Source organism: Antennarius striatus, chromosome 18 (assembly GCF_040054535.1).
Source record: "Antennarius striatus isolate MH-2024 chromosome 18, ASM4005453v1, whole genome shotgun sequence".
Taxonomy (NCBI): Eukaryota; Metazoa; Chordata; class Actinopteri; order Lophiiformes; family Antennariidae; genus Antennarius; species Antennarius striatus.
Window position 1 is genome coordinate 15,451,557 of NC_090793.1, and position 18,933 is coordinate 15,470,489.

The 18,933-nt window shown below is 40.9% G+C and overlaps 2 protein-coding genes across 2 annotated transcripts; both read right to left on the bottom strand.

Moving 5' to 3' along the window:
- Nucleotides 1-982: 982 nt before the first annotated feature.
- On the bottom strand, nt 983-8,576 carry rab31 (RAB31, member RAS oncogene family). The gene is made up of 7 exons (XM_068341331.1): nt 8,405-8,576; nt 6,525-6,604; nt 6,039-6,120; nt 4,966-5,037; nt 3,882-3,988; nt 3,096-3,205; nt 983-2,574 (listed from the first exon to the last, which is right to left on the bottom strand). Exons 1-7 carry the CDS (start codon nt 8,438-8,440, stop codon nt 2,477-2,479), a joined length of 585 nt encoding a protein of 194 aa, XP_068197432.1. The 5' UTR covers nt 8,441-8,576; the 3' UTR covers nt 983-2,476.
- A 906-nt stretch (nt 8,577-9,482) lies between these two features.
- ralbp1 (ralA binding protein 1) lies at nt 9,483-18,601 on the bottom strand. The gene is made up of 10 exons (XM_068340437.1): nt 18,538-18,601; nt 16,572-16,874; nt 15,068-15,499; nt 14,619-14,968; nt 13,922-14,083; nt 13,305-13,436; nt 12,932-13,042; nt 12,674-12,795; nt 12,455-12,575; nt 9,483-11,105 (listed from the first exon to the last, which is right to left on the bottom strand). The coding sequence occupies exons 2-10, from the start codon at nt 16,819-16,821 to the stop codon at nt 10,809-10,811; spliced, it is 1,977 nt and encodes a 658-aa protein (XP_068196538.1). The 5' UTR covers nt 16,822-16,874; nt 18,538-18,601; the 3' UTR covers nt 9,483-10,808.
- Nucleotides 18,602-18,933: the final 332 nt, after the last annotated feature.

The window sequence follows — 18,933 nt, forward strand, 5'->3', positions numbered from 1 at the left end:
CTGCTCCAGTTGTCTCAGGTTTGAAGGGTGCCTTCTTCAGCTGGCATGTTTCAGCTTCTTACACAGATTTTCAATAGGATTTAGATCAGGGCTCATAGAAGGCCTGTTCAGAATAGTCCAATGTTTTGCTCTAAAACATTCTGGGATGTTTTCAGCTGTGTATTTTGGGTCATCATCCTGTTGGAAGACCCTTGACCTGCGACTGTGACTAAGCTTTCTGACACCATGCAGCACATTTCTCTCCAGAATTCCTCAATAGTCTTGACATTTCATTGACCCTTCACAGATTCAAGATAACCTGCCCCAGATGCAGCAAAGCAGCCCCAGAACATAACTGGACTGATCAATGTTTTACATTATTGACTGTGCTCTTGTGTTAGTTTGCTTCATTTTGGTGTATTCGAACATAAAGCTGATGTCTCTTGCCAAAAAGCTTCAGTTTTGTCTCATCTGTCCAAAGGACATTCTCCCAGAAGCTTTGTGGCTTGTCAGTTTACGATTGGCATTTGACAGTGGTTTCCTCTTTGGTTATCTCCCATGAAGTCCATTTTGGCTCAAACAACAACATATGGTGTGATTTGATAACTTGACCTTGGAGTTCACCTTTAATTTCTTTAGAGATAGTTCTGGACTCTGGTTACCATTTGAATTATCTGACTCGCCAATCTGTCATTTATTTTCCTCCTGTGGTCAGTTTGACTAATGTGTGCAACTGCATTCACAGGTATATCAAGCTTCTTGGAGATGGTCTTAATGCCTTTTTGTCACCCTTGAGATGGATAGACTGACTGAATACAAGCTAGGAGATGCTTTTTATTGTAATTAGAGGACACATCTTATTTTATCATGTCCCGATGGTCAAATTATTTTCAAACATTTCTTAGGGTACCATCATTTTTGTCTGACCCTGTTTCATTAGTTTAAAAAAAAAAAAAAAATTTTCTTGAACCAAAATTCAAAAGCAATGTGTGGTTTTCATTGGTAAATTTTTAGTATAATTTTATTATTACTTTTGTCATTTTTAACTTGTTTCATCGACCATTGTGGGATTTTCTTTCATTAAGAGAGAGGAGTACCAACAATGATGTCCACGTGTGTATAACAGTGACTACAGATACATCTGCTTAAAAATTCAGGTAGCCGATACAGATCATGTAATTCATGCGCTAACTGTATGCATTTAAAAAAAGAGGCACTTCCATGACTGATATACCAACATTTAGGCTTGAAGAAAATATTTTAATAACGTCAGATTCATATCGTAAATGTCAGGCAAAGCTGCTCTGAAAAATCCGATCTTTATAAACTGCTGATAAATCAGACATCCCTGTATGTGTGGCCCAACAATCAGCCCCAAATTCAATTTAAACTTTCAGATTCAGAAAATCTTTGTGTTGCATATTCCCATGGAAATTCTGGAGTCAGAGAAGTGAGGGCACACGACTTTCTGGGATGCGTGCTTGCATTATTTTTTTACCCAGTAAGCAGTCTCAGATGGCATTGCATTTAAGACAACATCAGCAAATACCTCTATGATAAGAACTATTAATTTAGCTAAATTAGCTAATGTTGATAAAAACAATACAAAAAAAAGAATAACATGAAATGACTTGTTTGCTTTAAGCATTGGCAATGAAAAACCAGAAACACAGGAAATCTCAGTCAAGGTTCATTGTTTTATGAATGAATACTGTTGTGGTGAATTCTAACTGCTTCAGCCCTTAGAAAAAAGTAAAATTTATATATTCTTAATTATATGCAAAGGTGCTGCTACAAATTTCCCAAGTGGTCAATTTAAGGGGCACACCAGATGAAGAAATATAAGCAAACATAATTCTTTGTACATAATTTAACAAAATAATATTTTCATGTTACCATTTTAACAATTTTCTCAATAAAAAACTGATTGGTTTAGAATTAGTTTGCTATAACTTCTTTAAGAGTTTGGTTGGCGTGCAGAGCACAACTATTTTAGAATGTGAAGAGCTTTGTTGTGTTTAGAGTTAATACACGCAGATCTTTTCTTCCATTTACAGTTACAAAAATACATGGAAACGTATGGGTTACACACAGCCATTCCCTGTAGTGAAACCTCAGACAACAAGTTTTAGCATGTAGAAAACGTCTTGACCAAACCCTCATGTAAACAATTGCACTGCTGGTCCCAGTAGTAGCCAATAATGATATTGAAATTCAGACAAAACACCACATGTGGGGACAAACTGAAGACTTCCTGCTTCCGGGCCACGTCAATCGAGAGCACAGCACAGTTAAATGAAATAAATGTGCAATGACATAATACAGATGATGAGTTCTTCTGTTTCTGGTTGCAGTTGACCACATGGGCAAGCTGACATCTGTCTGTCCACTGTCTCCTCTTGCCCAGGAATAAGACACTGTGTGCACTGTGGACTATGTGCTGTGCTGGTGGGGTCTCTGGTGCTGAAGGAGGTCATCACATCAGCTGCTGCCAGCACTAGCAGCACCTCCTGGTGGACGGAACAGGCTGCCTGGTGAGTTTAAAGGACTCGGTGCTCTCCACCTCAGGATTTTCTATGGGGGGAATCTGTTTACCTAAACACAGAAAAGTGTCAGTGGCAGAGGCGTCATGGCAGCTCAAACAGTTTTAAGAATGTGACTTTCTGGGCATGAAATAGATTTTCAAACCAATACTAACCTGTGTCAAATATATAAAGACAATTTAGTACTAAGAAAGAGATATATGAGATTCAGTTTCTGGCAAAGACATAGATGTTCCAACCATTGGTAAAAAGCAATATATCAGTAAATTGATATACAATGTGTCTAGAAATGTAAATAATTTAAATGTGAAAAAGCCAAATAAATAAATTAACCTATAATAATTAACCTATAAAGCAATATTCCCCATCACCTAATGACAGATGAGAGTAAACTTACATACCTGCACATTAGTTCTTATTATCATGAGTAAGAATCACGTACAAATTTGAATATATGGCACATAATAAAACAGCCGTCCATCATGAGGCTCCACGATGCGATAACCCGCGTCTCGTCTGTAGTCTGCTGGGATAGGAGTAACACACAGCATGCAGCAAAGTGATGACACCTACTGATTTTCTGAAAGAGCTCCTCAACATTGACAGCATTTCTGGCGCTCGTCTCGATGAAAATAGCTGCAATTGATTCAGCAAACTCCTTGGCTTCCTTCATAGGAACTTCCCTGTGAAAACCAAGGACATTAAAATAAGTATGCATGCAGTTTCACAGTTAACAAGGGTCTGAAGTCAAATCGTCTGTGTTCATTCATTCCATCACTACAGATCATGTATTAACTTGTTTTCTATGTCATAGATGAATTACACATATTATAGTACAGTATGGTAGTATAGTATGATATATAAAAATATATCCAAAAGGGACTTTCCTTATAAAAAAATGGGATTTACGGAAGCCAGCATAGACTGTATTTAATCAATGTTTCAAGGCGTTTGCTTTTCTTTGCTGCTGGAAAAAGAAGACATACAAGCATATTCTTCTGAAGATGACAATTGAGACTTGATTTTGCCAGAAAAGTAAACTTAAAATGAGAGGTATAACAAGATTATTGTTGTACTTATTGTTTTATGTGAACAAAGATGTGGACACTTGGTTAAACACGTTATCTGTTATGTCCAGTCTGTTATGCTGGATGTTTGAACAGCCCTGCATCCAATGAGTAAAGCAAGGAAATATTTTGTGTGTTTTGTCTGATGAGCTAATTATTCTGTTATAGCACCAGTGCTAATTCAAGAAGATTTTAAACTCTTGAAAGTGAGCCTTTGATGAAAGTAGCTAACTAAAATCACCATCATGTCCCTCAGATGTAGTTTCTTTACGAAATTTTAAGAAAAACTCACCTGATATCCCCTAAGTCGTTCTTGTTCCCTGCTATTGCTACAACAATGTCCTCTGGACCGTGTTCTTTTAACTCCTTTACCCATTTCTTCAGTGTCTGGAAAGAATCCTGAAAAAAAAAAAAAATCCACAACATGCTCAACTTCAGGAAAGGTGATCAACGAAAATATGGGTCAACACTTTCTACAAATTGTTTCACACTCGCTGCATTCCTTGATGCTTTACGTGAAGTTTCCATGAACAGATCAGGAAAGAATCACATGTGTAGGTCATGGAAACAAGACATTCTACACTGATGGAAATTACATTTTACACCGAGCAGAGTGTGAACTGACTTTGTCTCTGCTCCAGTGGGACACAAGCCCCCAGATGTTGACAGGAGAGGAAAAAGGGTGTTGATTCATTTTTGCTTTTTCATAATCTGAGGGCCGTTTCACGGAGCAGGTTTAGTGAAACTTTGAATAAGTTAACCCTGAAATGAGGGGAAACTCAGGATTTCCTGTTTCACAAAGGGAGGTAATTTAACTCAGAGTAAGATGAGTATCCCTCACACTTGCAGTATAACAAATTGCAGTGGTGCTCTCACATCCCAGCAGGTATTGTGTGTAGCACTGTGGTTTTTGGTTTTTTGCAAACAGTAATTTTTTACACAATATGGGAGATGTTCACTGCGCCTCGCCTTGAAACAGCTTTTACCCCAGTTTGTCCATTTCCCTGGAAATAAACCCCCAAAGCCATCATGGACGAGTTTTACAGGATTGCTGATGAATGATGGAGAAATCTGATAAATGAATTTGAAATTTTATTCTCTTAATGACATTGTGCTGCAACCTCAGATTCAGATTAGTAAATTTAATTTCTTTTAGGATCCCATCAAGGATCGTTGGATCAGGGCTCGATTGATGATGGCTTTTCATAATTTTGTTGCACCTACTGAACTACGGATGAACCTACTCTGAGCTGATTAAGCTCAGGTTAGGTGAAGCCAGACTCACAGATTTGATTCAGGGTTTGTTAAACCTGCTTTATGAGACAGATGTCTGGTCTGTGGATTTTTAATTTAAATTCTTTAAGTTCCATTCTTACCAGTTTAGTTATGTCGTAGACAATGACGGCAGCGGCTGATCCTCTGTAGTACATAGGAGCTAATGAGTGAAACTAAAAAAAAAAGGTAACACATTTATAGTGGTTATAGTAGTAGTAAGTTTGAGCAATCAAAATGTCAATCAGTACCGTACCCCCCTCCCCAAAGTGCTTTATAAAATCTATGTAAACTGCACACCATGATCTTCAATCTTAGCGTTAACTAACAACACAACCCCTGTCACAGATGAATGTAACATCAAATACACACAAAACATGATAAAAATCACAGATTAATCATACAAATATTCCTCATTAAGAAGAACAGCCAACAATACCAACATGAATATCTAGACTCTAGTATGTAAAGTGTCACAAACAGGCCAACAGGGTTTATAAAACAACACAGCAGTTTGGCTTTGCCACTAAAACAATCCATGATGTTCATATCAATAAATAGAGAGTACCCCGTTGGCACTAAAGGCTAATTTACGTAATTCTCCACTCACAGCAGAAAATGCACGACTAGACATCAGTAACTATCAAACATAAGAAGTGGAAAATTCAGTGAAAATCATAAATATAACATTTGTTTCATTCAGGTGAATTTATTGAACGTTATGCTAAATAATTGCAGTTACCTCATGCTACAACAAATGTAGCCCACACTCCTCCTCCTCCGTCAATCACTCTTGATTTCTTGTTGTCCTACTTCATGTTTTTGACTGATTCTATTCCCGGATCAGGGTGAAACGGAACTCTCCATTTATGATTTCTACATACAAGCATAAAATGCTTGCTGGTTTTTCCGTGCTGTAAGCATCTGGTCTGGTTAAACACTTCCACTTTATGATGTCACAGTCCTACGACCTCTGCATCCAATGAATCATCGTAGTTCCTGCCTGTTAATAACTTCATAACATAATAAACACCAGCAGTGAAACGGCTGTCACTAGTAGCTCCCCAGTGTGAAATGGAATGAACCTATTTTAAAACCATGATTCATACACAGGGGTCATGTGTGCTAACGTATGGCTAATAAATTCATGAGAAATGTGTTGAACCGCCACACTCACTCGTTCCTGACCAGCAGTATCCCAGATGAGGAATTTGTGCAGTTCGTTTCCACACGGCACTGTTTTGGTCAGAAATGAAGCACTGAGGATGATAAAGACAAGTTTTCATTATGCGTCTAACTAGGAAACATATGAGTCAAATCAGTAAAATTTTGGCATGAAACAAATACAATTAGCACTGGGCTCCCATTAGAGAAAAACAACAACAAACAAATAAATAATCAACTTGATTTCTATTTATATCATCCCCTTGAGGACAAAAAGCCTTAGCATTAATGTACAACAGAAGAATTCTCATTTTAAAAACCATTTTTAATTTAGTGCAGCAGATACTGATGTACATTCTCTCTGTTCACTTTGTAAGATCTTTTTCTCCAATATCAAACATTATGTTTTTGTGTAAATTAAATTAAATATATAAACATCCCACTTGAATGGAGCACAAGTGACAAACATTCCTCTTATTCCTGCGACCACTGGACTTACCCTATTGTGGGACTAATGTTGTGGTCAAAATGATCCTGTACGAATCGGCAAACGATGCTTGATTTCCCAACTCCAGTGTCCTAAAATCAGGTCATACACACACACACACACACACACACACACACACACACACACACACACACACACACACACACACACACTGACAATGAATGCTGACCCCATTGATTAGGCGACTCTAGAGTCACATGTCCACCACATGAGCTTTTTACTTGTTTTGTTGGGATTCTTGTTGCTGCAGAATTTCATCAAATTTTGCTCCAAATTTGCTGTAATTTTTGTTTATTTCTCTCCGAGAATCACAGAGCAACTACTGATAGATAGAAAGATAAAACAAAAGTACATTACTCAGGCAGAAAAGGGGATGAAAATGAGATGATGACCTAGACCTTGAGAAAACTAGGTCAGTGGGCTGAGTTCCTGCCCCCCCATAACTCCAGATGTTCCAGATGCTGACCACAGCATCACAGCAGGTTCCCTGCAGGTAGGATGTTCTTCCAGCTCGTTTCATTCTCCTTCCTCCTCTCCAGTTTTGTTTCATTGCTCCAGAGAAGAACGTGGCTTATCCTGATGCTTTCCAGCATAAATGAATCCATTTCTCTTCAGCTTTGTGTGCAAATTTTGGAGTTGGATCATGGGTCTGTTATGTTAATTTGGGCATTAATAGAAAAAAACAACAACTTTTGACTCCAATTAAGTAAGTCAGATAATAATGTTTTAAAGTCTGATTGTAAAATGTGTGTTCTTTTGAGAGATGTTATTCAGGTTAGTAAACACAGTAAATACCGATAGCACCAGTCGAACTTACTCAGTTAATAGTTAACTTAACAATAACCCTGATAAATACACGACGTGAATGACTGCTTGTAGGTTAACAAGGCAGACAGACAGTTTGAACCGCAGACAGCCTGTCTGTGGTTCACTAACAAACTGCTTAGTCAGCAAGTCAACAGCTTCAGGCGGGGACCTGCTGAAGTGGCTCCTAGAGGCCCCACTGGGACCCAGCATGGAGCCCAACAAAGGCCCTGAAGCCCCCGTTACTGCCTCTGAAGCCCCCGTTACTGCCTCTGAAGCCCCCGTTACTACCTCTGAAGCCCCCGTTACTGCCTCTGAAGCCCCCGTTACTACCTCTGAAGCCCCCGTTACCATGTCTGAAGCCCCCGTTACTGCCTCTGAAGCCCCCGTTACTGCCTCTGAAGCCCCGTTACCGTGTCTGAAACCCCCGTTACTGCCTCTGAAGCCCCCGTTACTGCCTCTGAAGCCCCCGTTACCATGTCTAAAGCCCCCGTTACCATGTCTAAAGCCCCCGTTACTGCCTCTGAAGCCCCCGTTACTGCCTCTGAAGCCCCCGTTACCATGTCTAAAGCCCCCGTTACCATGTCTAAAGCCCCCGTTACTGCCTCTGAAGCCCCCGTTACTGCCTCTGAAGCCCCCGTTACCGTGTCTGAAGCCCCCGTTACTGCCTCTGAAGCCCCCGTTACTGCCTCTGAAGCCCCCGTTAACAGCTGTCATGCTAGCTCATCAGGAATCCTAGCTAGTCGCTTCTAGCGGGTTGTCTGGTGATGATGACGTCATCAGAACAAATATACTGTCAGAACGGCTCAGAAAAGTTTCCAAATCCAGTAAAAACACGCGTTAAATTTAAGTGTTCACACATAACGAAGAGCGACATGTAAAATAGAACCCGCGCTGCGCCCACCGGCTCATAATAGCAACGGTTTCTCAACAATAAGTTTAACTTTATCTGCGTTGTTTTTAACTTTCCTGACACAACATTTAGTCAGCAGCATCTGAAGGCGAACATCAAAATGTTTTCCATCAGAGGAAATCCTGCCCACAAGTGGACCAACAACAACACTCACCCCCAGAAGGCAGACCTTGAGCTCCCGTATGGCCATAATGAGTCTTCAGGGCTTTTAAATCATTATTCGACAGTGTTTGTTCGGCGTCTTTGTCCAGTCATCCTTTAAATTCAGATTTTTTTTCTCTTCTGGGATCAGAGAGACCCAGCCCCTACAGCAGACTGACCGTCCATCGCCGACTAACGGTGGAAATGACAAGTACAACATCCGGTTGTACTTTCAAAATAAAAGCTTACTTTGACTGCATTATGAGGAGTTGAGTAGTTCAGTCGTGTGGTTACAAAGAATCATAAATTGGAACAATCGCGTAGTTTACAAAAACAGAACCAAATTTAAAAAATGTTTTTGAATACCTCAAGTGAAAGTGTAACTATTGGCTTCACACATAACACCATACTGTACTGGCAGCAGTTCAGTCCACTGACTGGGTCCTGGACTGGGGACCGGGAGGTGGACAAAAAAAAATCTCTAAAAATAAATAAAGTAATTAAAGGATTTACGAATGCGATGCCACTCAAGTTCATATGTACAAAAAAAGATGTGAGCAAATACTTCCGGCAATATGGTGTGATTAATGTTCAGACACAATGATGTACCCAACACAATTACTCACATGACAGGGACACTCACACAATACTGAAAATTAGACTTTAATTACTTTACTCACCTGCAAACACTGTATTAAGAAGAAATGCTGACAAAAATTGTTATTGTTTCTAATAAACTTATGGTATGCTTCAATTTTGAAACAATCTGTTATATCCGGTCTGTTTCTGGCGCGCTTGATGCAGATAGTGTACTTTCTGAATCGTAAACCAGTTCAAAAGATTACAAAACAATCTTGCGGTTTGCCATCTCTTGGTACAATGCCGTGATTATGACTGTGAATCAAATAATTACATGTACTCCCCCAAACAGTTGTCAACTATTTGTTTTCCAACCTCGTTATGCTGGGGGAGAGACGCGTTCAGGAAAAAGGAAGCACCAAATATGGACTAGTTACAGCAAACGTTTACATAAAAAAGTGTAAATATTAGTATATGTAATAGATAAAAGATAATCATAGACATTATTCAGATTGACAATTTATTCTTCACAGCATTTTTCTGTTTGCAACAATAAGTTACAAAAGCTTGGACCTTTATGGAAATAACCAAATGAAAAAAAGCGTCTGAGCACAAAGTAGCTTCGATCCGTTTCAGTCAAGTGATCAAATAACGCGTTAAATCACAAGTCCAGATGCCATGGCTTCGGTTCGCACAAGACCAGAGCGAGGAAAGTCACCCAAGCATTCTCCATACTGGTCATGGATGATAAAAAATAAAACATAGTAACAGTATGCTTGCAATTTTACAATAATATACAGTAATGGTAAATACATCAGGCCATGTCTTATACATTAAACTCATTGACAGTACTTTGCAATAGTCATAGTTGTGAATTTAAATGACTGATGGGTTTTATTGTTTGTTTTTTTTAACACACACTTTCACCTTCTACCTTGAACAATAATTCCACACTAGAGTTCAGAAACACAATCAAATACACACAAAAAACTAAACAGGCCCTCCTTCGTGTCTGTGCACACATTTTATGGATTATCACTATGACAGACACGTTGCTCCATGATGAAACGAGACAAACGTCTTTTCTAGTGTTTCGTTGTTGGTCATCTGCTGTTCAGAAAAAAAGAAAGCATCTACAATATACTTAGACATGTATTCATATATTACTAAATACTTGAAAATTAAATGTATTTATTGAATAGCCATGAATTTTCTTTCAAAATACAGCTTAAATATATAATATAGACCAATCATAAATTCTTCATTATTCAAAGAGCTTTTGTATTAGTGGTTCTCTGGGAAACAGATCCAGTCTGGCATCTTCAGGTATGGCACAGTGGTCTCAACCCTAACGTTTCAAACTACAATCTAGGTGAGCGGGGTGGGGTGAGATACAGGGATTGGTTTAACGACTGATAAGTGCTCATGTTCTGAACTGTTACATAAGAAATATAATCTTTATGACAAACTGGCAAGTCATTCTCCTGTAGCTCATCCTTCCTTCATACGGGCTTGGCACTCTGAATTTAATATGGTCCACCTGATTTCTTTCTGCAGCAGCTACTGGCCCACCGCAGCCTGCTACTCTATTTTTTATTATGTGTGTTTTGCATGGAAAAATTTGAAACAATGCATTTTATTTCTGCTGAAAGAGTCAAGCAGCCAAAGATGGTATCAGATTTATCTTGACTGTCTTTTAGTTCACACATTTAGGAAAGAACTCAGGATCCAGCAAAGTGAAATCTTCGGTGGCAAACGAGTAACACTAAAGGACAACTGACCAGCGGCAGGTACGTACAGCAGCGCAGATCCATCACATTCATCGTGAAGACGACATCTCACATGTTGTTGTCGCGCTTGTCTTTGCTCGGAGACGGCTTTGAAGTATCCTTCGCCACCTTGACAGTGGAGGCGACGGCATCGCCGCTGGCAGAGGCGGCATTGGCGGAGCGTTTGGCTTGCTCCTCGCTGCGGGGCTCCGGGCTGGGCTGTGTGGGCGGGGCCTGCTCGGCCAGCGGCTGGACGGTCAGCTCCTGCTGCAGTTTGTGGCTCTGCAGCAGACGGAGCTGGACGCGAAGCTCCAGGATGGCTTCCTGCTCTTCGTGGATGGCCTGGTTCAGATGGGTGTTTTTGTTCTGAAAGCAGAGATTGTGCTTGAGAAACAGCGAAATGCACTGCATTGAACTGATTCTTTGTCCTAAAGTCACACTTCACACTAACTAGACCTCTAAAAATATTATAAATATTTATTTTGACATTCAAGGACTCAGCATATGGACAAAAATAATGATATTAACGTATTTTTCGCACTATAAGGCGCACCTAAAAGCCTAAAATTGTCTCATAAACCCGTAGTGCGCCTTATAATCCGGTGCGTTTTATATATGGATTAATATTCATATTAATATTGGTTAAAAACATGATCACTGCAAAAAGCCGGCAGTCTGGCCACCAGTCATAACCCTCAAAGCTGAACTTCCAGCCTTTTCTGAAATTTCAAGAACAGAGTCACTGCTAGACAAAGATGTCTGGTGTGCTGCAATTGATTTCCAAATTTAGTTGATAGCTCTGGGGGGGCGGCGGAGGGGCGCATTCAGGCTTGTGTATTCTGTCTGCAGCGACGTGCGGTGAGATTCACGGCGGTGAGACACCAACGTTAAAGTCAGTTCTAGGAGTAAAACAGCGTCATATTTGCCAGTAAATTAGCAGCCTGACATTAAAAACTAGTTAAAAATTGTTTAGGACACACAGCAGCAAATAGCTGCACCTCACCTCCGACTGGACTACCGACCGATCGAAACAATATTTAATTAATAATCAAAGACGAACGTCGGAGCTTAAATATCTGCTTTGAACTTCAGATCAGGAAATAATCCGCTCTGTTTGCACTGACTGCACTCGTAATGAATTTGACCAGTTTTTAATATCAGGATTTTTAATATGCGTGTTGACTTCTTTGTAAGATGGCAAAGTGATCAAGTGATCAGATCAGAACATGTACACCTGAGTGACTGTGTAATTTCCCTGCGGGGATAAATAAAGTATACTTCTTCTTCTTCAGGTTTCCTTGATGAGGCTCAGAATGGCTTATTGACATAACAATAGGGGCCATTCAAAGGTAGTCAGGAAGTCATGAATGCAATCATGACTGCCTGAGCAGCGCGGCTCTATCTAGTGGACGGATTGTGCAACTACAGCCGCTGCAGTTTATCAAATAAATTTTATTTGTATTGTGTGCGCCTTATATTCCGGTGCGCCTTATATATTAAATAAATTATAAAACAAATTATTGAGGGTGCGCCTTATAGTCCAGTGCGCGTAATAGTGCGGAAAATACTGTACTTGGCCAGATCTTTAGATTAGCCACATTGTTTTTAAGCTGCAAGGTTCAAAGTGTGTGATAAAGGTACCAGCTTATATGATGGAGTTTACGGTAGTAGCATTCAAACCCAACATTCGGGCAAACATATTCAGCGTTCCTCACCTCCAGTTCCTCGTTCTGTTTCTGCAGGTCTTCTAGAATCATCTGCAGCTCTTCTTCATCTTCGCTCTCACTTTCACTATCTGATGAATACTCCTCTGTCTCGCTGCGACCCTGCTGCCGACTGAGGAGCACAAAGCATATTAACATTTGAGATTTATTTCTGATTACGCTATAATATTACAACATATTTACTACATTAACATTTCAGTCTTGTCTGACCTCTGGATGTCAGCGATCTCTGCTCGGAGTCTCTCGATTTCTTCTTTCTCGGCTGCGATCTGCCTGCGGAGCACCTGCTCTAGAGAGATCAGCTCCTCCTGCTCTGTTAGGATCTCATTTTCCTGATTACACAGAGGAAGTGGGGCAAACACGCAATTATTCTAACTAAGGCTGGCAAAGTAAATTTCAGGTTTACAGACTCGTGGTGAAATGTATTGGTCCAACTATGTCTGTAAACATCTTCTGTTTTAAACTCACCTGGGCTAAAAGGAGGTTAATGACTTCCTCTTCATTCTCAGTCATTATTTCTTTTGAAACATCTTCCTTTGAGAGGCTCGCTATCTCCTGGGCGATCTTACTCTCACACTCCTAAAAGGCCAAATTGGGAAAGATGCAGAGAAAAAGAACAGTGAGCAAAAAATTAAGCAGACAGACTTCGATTTGTGTCTGTGGTCATTATTGTTTTACCGGATTACATTACTGCATATAGCATTCAAAAAGCACACAAATTGATGTGCTTTTGAATAACAGCAGTTCATCATCATGCTTATGTCGACTGGAAACTCACATTACAGTTTTAAAGAAACACACAGCTCACAGTATGCTGGTATGATTGTAAGTACAACCCTACCTGACGTTTGGCCTCCCTCAGTTTGCGTTTTAAAGCAGTCAGGATTCTCTGAACCTCCCACAGTCGCTCCTCTTTTGACAGGTCTTTCACACCAGCCTGCAGGTCCCTGTGCAGGCAGTTCAACAGGAATTCCTAAAACAAAACACACATTTTAAACACATTTTAAATATGTATCAAAGGTTCATTAAAACCTCAGAGCAGTTTCACGTGTACGTAATAATCAAACAAGGCCTGGAGAAACTTGTGACAAAGATGAAACAGAAAGCGCATTACTCAGGCAGCAAATGAAATGAACATGAGATGATGACCTTGACCTTGAGAAAACAAGGTCAAGATAAAATTTCAACTTTTGTACTAATTGCGGATTTTTGGAAGGCAATCACGTGATACCGTACCCGCATTCTATTGGCTGATGGCATCCAGAAGTTGGAAACGTTCTCTGAGTCTCAGACTCACTCAAAAGTGTTTTGAACTGTCTATCAGAGTGTGGGAAAAGGTAATACAGATAGAAGGTGGTTTAATATTCAGGGTAAAATGTTGAATTCAGGGGTGTCGCGGGATGTTACAGTCTCTGAATGCCTTGTTTGACATGAATGAGTACATTTGCCTGAACTCACCTGACGTCGGATCTCTTCCTTGATGCTCTCCTGGGTTTCAGGCAGCGCCGGCATCGTGGCCATGTTGGACCAGCGGAGAGGCCGAACCACTGGCTTCAAGACGACGTCTCCAAACAGCTCCCTCACGTGTGTGAAGAACATGTAAAGAACACGGTTCCCAATCTGAAATGGATCAAATCAGTCCAAGTTTTCTGGCTCTGCAGGATAGTGTTTACACTGCATGTATGAAACCTTAGTATGAAGGGGAAAAAAACAGTCCTTGCACCGCTCCCATCACTTAAAGAAATTCCTACATTTCCATATAACCTGATCAAGATGATCCTGGGCTCTACTCCTTACCTGGACAAAAAAAAATCACTAGTATGGTGCCTATTTACTGCTGCTGGTGTTTCAGAGTGGGTGGAGCAGCTGCTCACAAGTCCCTGATGGGAATAAATTAGCTTCAACAAACTGGGCCAGCAGTTTGGAGATGAGCTGTTACTCTAAAACATCAGCTAGTGTGTTGCTAGGCAAAGGTCTGTTTGAGGGAAGGAGCTGAACCCAAAAGACCCATTTTTCTATTTACTCTTTAGTTTTTCTCTTGCTGTTGAGAATTACTGCTCTAGGCTTCTCTATTCTTGTGTTTTTTACATGACGTTTTCATTCTTCATTTCAAAAATCCAATGTCTTTCCATGAGCTACACACTCGCTCTCTGACCTGTATGGTTGGGTTGAGAACGATGGAGATATTCTGTATGTTCATCTTGGTGTCCGCCTCCCTGATGATGACGTGATCCATGTGCGTGATGAGCCAGGAGAGAACCAGCCGGCTCATGGGCGCCACCTCCGTCAGCAGCCTCTGGAACTCAGTCACCTTCTCGGCCTCCGTTTGCCGCCCGCAGGCGTCCTCGAACCGCTGGGCCAGATCGCGGCCCAGCAGGTTTTCGGGCAGCTCGCGTAGGTACTGCTTCAGCAAGCTGGCCACTGTGTGTGGATCGTACTCCTCCAGGCAGGGACACTCCTCACGGTCATACGCTGCCTTCAACTCATCCACCTTGGACTTCATACCTGGGAGGAAAGACGTATTAACAGGTTCACAGAATTTCCAGTAGTAATGTTTTCTTCATTCTATTGATAAAAAAAAGTCAGCAGTCTCGGTTTCTCTACCTGACACCCGGTAGATGCCTTCACATTTCATGCCATAGCTTTCGATGTAGTCCACACACTCTCTGAAGATGGCTGGCAGCTGGATACCATCATAGAGAGCGGTTCTCTTGACAGCTTCAGCCAAAGGTGCTCCAAAAATGGGCCTGAAGGTGGGGGTCTCCACTGGGAGCGGCTCTGCCTCTGAGGTGGGTTTCTTCTTCTTCTTCTTTTCTTTCCATTGTTTCACCACGTCTGCAGCCGTCAGGTCTTTCGATTTCTTATCCTTGGTCTTGTCCTCCTTCAGACCTTTCTCTTTGAACTTGAAGTCCTTCTCCTTCTTCTTGGAGAAGCTGGGCTTCTTGAACACGTGGATTCCTTTGGAACGCTTCATCTTGGAAGGGCTCTCCGCTTCGTCTGCTGAACTGTCCTCCTGAAAGGCAGCGTAACCTTCCGCTGTGAGGAAGATGCAAAAAAAAATAGGGTTAGATACGAGGGGAGAAACACCTCCTGGTTTTTCATCCACCTCCTACAACAGAAGTGTAATTGCAGTGAAGCGGGAAGAGAGATGTGTGAGAGGAGGTAGCAAAGGAGGGGCAGAATGAGGACTCAGAAAACAGGTCAACTACTGATTTAGATTGCTCCCACTGCATCTCATGGCTCTTCTTTCTGGGATAGATTGTCCTTCATGTAGCAAAGTGACCTCTTCAAACAGGCTGTTTATCACAAAGCTGCTGGACACCCACCCTCCCTGGGCTCACTGGGTGTGCTCTGAAACTATCCATTCCTTCCTCTCTCCAACTACACCCTGGTGCTGGAGCTAAACAGTCATGGAAAAACCTGACACTGAGCGGACAATGAACAAAAAATACTCTAAGGAAACCCCACAGAATGGATCGGCCAACTGGCTGAAAACGAGGGAGGGTGTACACCGAGGAGATCCTCCAGCCAGGTTAGGATTCGGTACTCACCTGCCCTCGAAATATGTGGCACAAATCTTCACACTAAATCAAATACAAATACTAAAGATCCTGTCAATCGATGCTTAACCTGGACTGACTTCATGCATGTTGCCAATGTCTTATCGTGAGCCAAAGTGTGTTCTTCAGACACGGTTAGAACTGAAATAACTGCCAAATGTCCGCTGTGCCCCCCAGAGAATGGCATTGACATGCAAGGTTATCAAATTGTTGTGCTATTATACTGGGAATAGATAGAGGAAACTAGCAGTTAATAGAGATCAATCTGATTTTAAAAAATGTCCCATGTTTACTCAGTGAAATGTAACCTTTTCTTATAATCTGCATTTTTCCTGAAAGCCGACCATTTCTCATACAGATGAAAACAGTGGGGGAAAAAAATCACAAATTGTTCACAAACTATTCAGTCATTTCTTGCAGCTTGACAAAAACTTGGAAAATAGCTGAAAAATAGGTGAAATATTGGGAAATTGACCTTGAGCCAAGACGTTTTTGCAACAATGCTATTTCCACGATCAATAAACTTAAATTACAGGATTATTTCTTACTCCTTTTCTCCTTCTTCTTGAACTTGTTCTTTTTCTTCCCGTGTTCTTTGTCATCATCTGAGACGTAGGTGTCAGGTATCTCATGGTGGTGTCCATCGTGAGGTGGCGATGGTTCCCCGGTGCGATACAAGCCAGGGAACTTAGTGGGACTTATCTCTTCAGAGCTGGGGGTGCGGGCCACACCTCCTGGGTGCTCAGCCCTGCGCAGCTCTGCAGGGCTGCTGCTGGGGGGCAGGAAGCACTCAGTCATGGATGCTCTGCCCTAATCACTCCTCTGACAAGCACTTCAGCTCTCCATCACACCTGTAGTGTTCAGAATGAGACAGCAGAAGCAGTACTGTACGTCATATTTCAAATAAAGTATAAAATATAAAGAAGAGAGATTTAAAATCCAGCTTTATAGGTCCTTTCACTATATACATGTCTTCTCACTGTTCTCACAGGATCAGAAGTTAAACTTGGCTCTGTCCAGGGATTGTTTAACACTTTTTAATTATAAACCAAAAAAGTCTGAAATCAAAAAAGTACATCTCAGCAAATCTCATTTGATTCTAATTTAATCCCTGCTCAGAAAACACAAGAAACAAGAAATCACTTGTGCTAGAAATGTTTTAAGTCACCAAGCGGATCTGGAGAGACCTTATTATCTCAAAAACAATTAATTCACAATTATTTTAGAGCACATTATAGCAAGGTACATTTACAAGATCGCGGAAAAAAAATAAAAAATGATTGGGCCTCAATATAGGCACCAGGTGAAGAGAAATTTAGTTTTGTGTTCAAAAAAATTTATTTTGAGTTTTGAAACCAAATGGACAAAGTTCGTTTTTTTCAATGTCTTGATCAAACATTTAAATCAGCATCAGATATGTTCATCAGTAAAACAAACTAAACTCTCTTTATACAGAACTGCAGACATGGACAAAACAACTGCAACAATAATGTCCACCACCAGAGGGAGCTCTACTGGATAAACAATCTTGTATTCCCTGACAACACCACTTGACACTCAGAGGCATCAAAATAAAATCAACAGCCTCCTTCATGAGGCGTTATTTGATATAAACTGTCCTGTTTTCAAAAGCACAGCCAGTACTTGTTCATCAGATCTGTTCTCTCTTTTTATAACAATTTGAAAGAAGACAATCGATGTGTATCAGTGCAAATCATGTACATGTCAGATTTCTTACAGTAGTATGTATGTATGTATGTGCTTTGTAGCTCTTTACTGTCTTCGATCTTATCTTTTACATTATGTTGGAATTGCACCTTGGTTATGGTTACATGCAACTTCGTTGTTCTCTGTAACAAAGACAAGCAGCCTGAGTCTCAGTCAGTCTGCCGCTGATATTTGATATAAACAAAACTGAATTTCTGTGTATGTTTAAAAAAAGTTGATGCAATTACGCAGAAATGACAGAAGCGTTGTGTTTAAAATAAGATAAGCTTGACTTTGGCCTTGTTTTTACTCAAAGATATGTTTGAAACTCGATGCAGGCTGTTAGAGGTTGATGCTCGACACAACTCCAGGTTAGTTTGGAGCATCAATGAAATCAGATGCTAGAAGCAGTCAGTAAGAGCCTTTATCTGTCTTCGCAGTGTCAGATTATCTACGTTCTTGTCCTGTCCTGTTTCCAGAGGGAAACTGACCACACAGACACATACCGTCATCTCACAGTTAGATTACACTTAACTGTTACGATAATGAAGATTCTAATCACATTTACGTCAAGTCAAACTACAAAGCTGCTGTCTGAATGGAGCGGCCCGTAAGCTAACGCTGCTTCAGCTAGCTGCCAGCCGCTAAGTTAGCCGATTAGCCAGCCTGTCCGTCCATATTAAAGCTGCCCCTGTCGTCCACACAAACCTGAGATGAGCTAAATAGAAAGCTGCGTGTGCTACTCCATCGTTTATAACAGTTGTATTATAGTTGAATACACTAAACTCAAAAGACAAGAAACTTTACCAAGCACCATCCCGTTCGGTCAATTTCACAGGCTTCCGGATGGACGGCTGCTTTCTAAATAAACAAATCTGCGCTTGTGCAGCAGCCGAAATGCACCATGGGAAATGTCGTTCCATAGCTAAGTTGCTCATTCTAAGTTTGCCTGTAGATGTGAATGTGAGCATGAGTGGTTGTTTTGTCTTTCGTGTGGCTCCGCAGTGCACTGGCGTCGCGCTCGGAGTGTCCCCCGCTTCTTGCCGTATGTCAGCTAGGATAGGCTCCAGCAACCACGTGACCCACAAAAAGTGGAATAAGTGGTCAAGAAGATGAATGAATGCATGCATGAATAAATGGATGTTGTAAATAATCAACTAGAAATACTGACGACCCTTTAGTTGTGTTGTTGTTATACTAATG

Excerpts from the sequence above, each read along its gene's own strand:
- rab31 (XM_068341331.1), bottom strand. The coding sequence starts at position 8,440 with ATGGCCATACGGGAGCTCAAGGTCTGCCTTCTGGGG. Across the intron at positions 6,605-8,404 it reads TCAAGGTCTGCCTTCTGGGG|GACACTGGAGTTGGGAAATC; the intron begins GTGAGTGTTGTT and ends ACCTGATTTTAG. Across the intron at positions 2,575-3,095 it reads GGAGCTCTTTCAGAAAATCA|GTAAACAGATTCCCCCCATA; the intron begins GTAGGTGTCATC and ends TTCTGTGTTTAG.
- ralbp1 (XM_068340437.1), bottom strand. The coding sequence starts at position 16,821 with ATGACTGAGTGCTTCCTGCCCCCCAGCAGCAGCCCTGCAGAGCTGCGC. Across the intron at positions 13,043-13,304 it reads TGAGGGAGGCCAAACGTCAG|GAGTGTGAGAGTAAGATCGC; the intron begins GTAGGGTTGTAC and ends TTGGCCTTTTAG. Across the intron at positions 12,796-12,931 it reads TTAACCTCCTTTTAGCCCAG|GAAAATGAGATCCTAACAGA; the intron begins GTGAGTTTAAAA and ends CTGTGTAATCAG.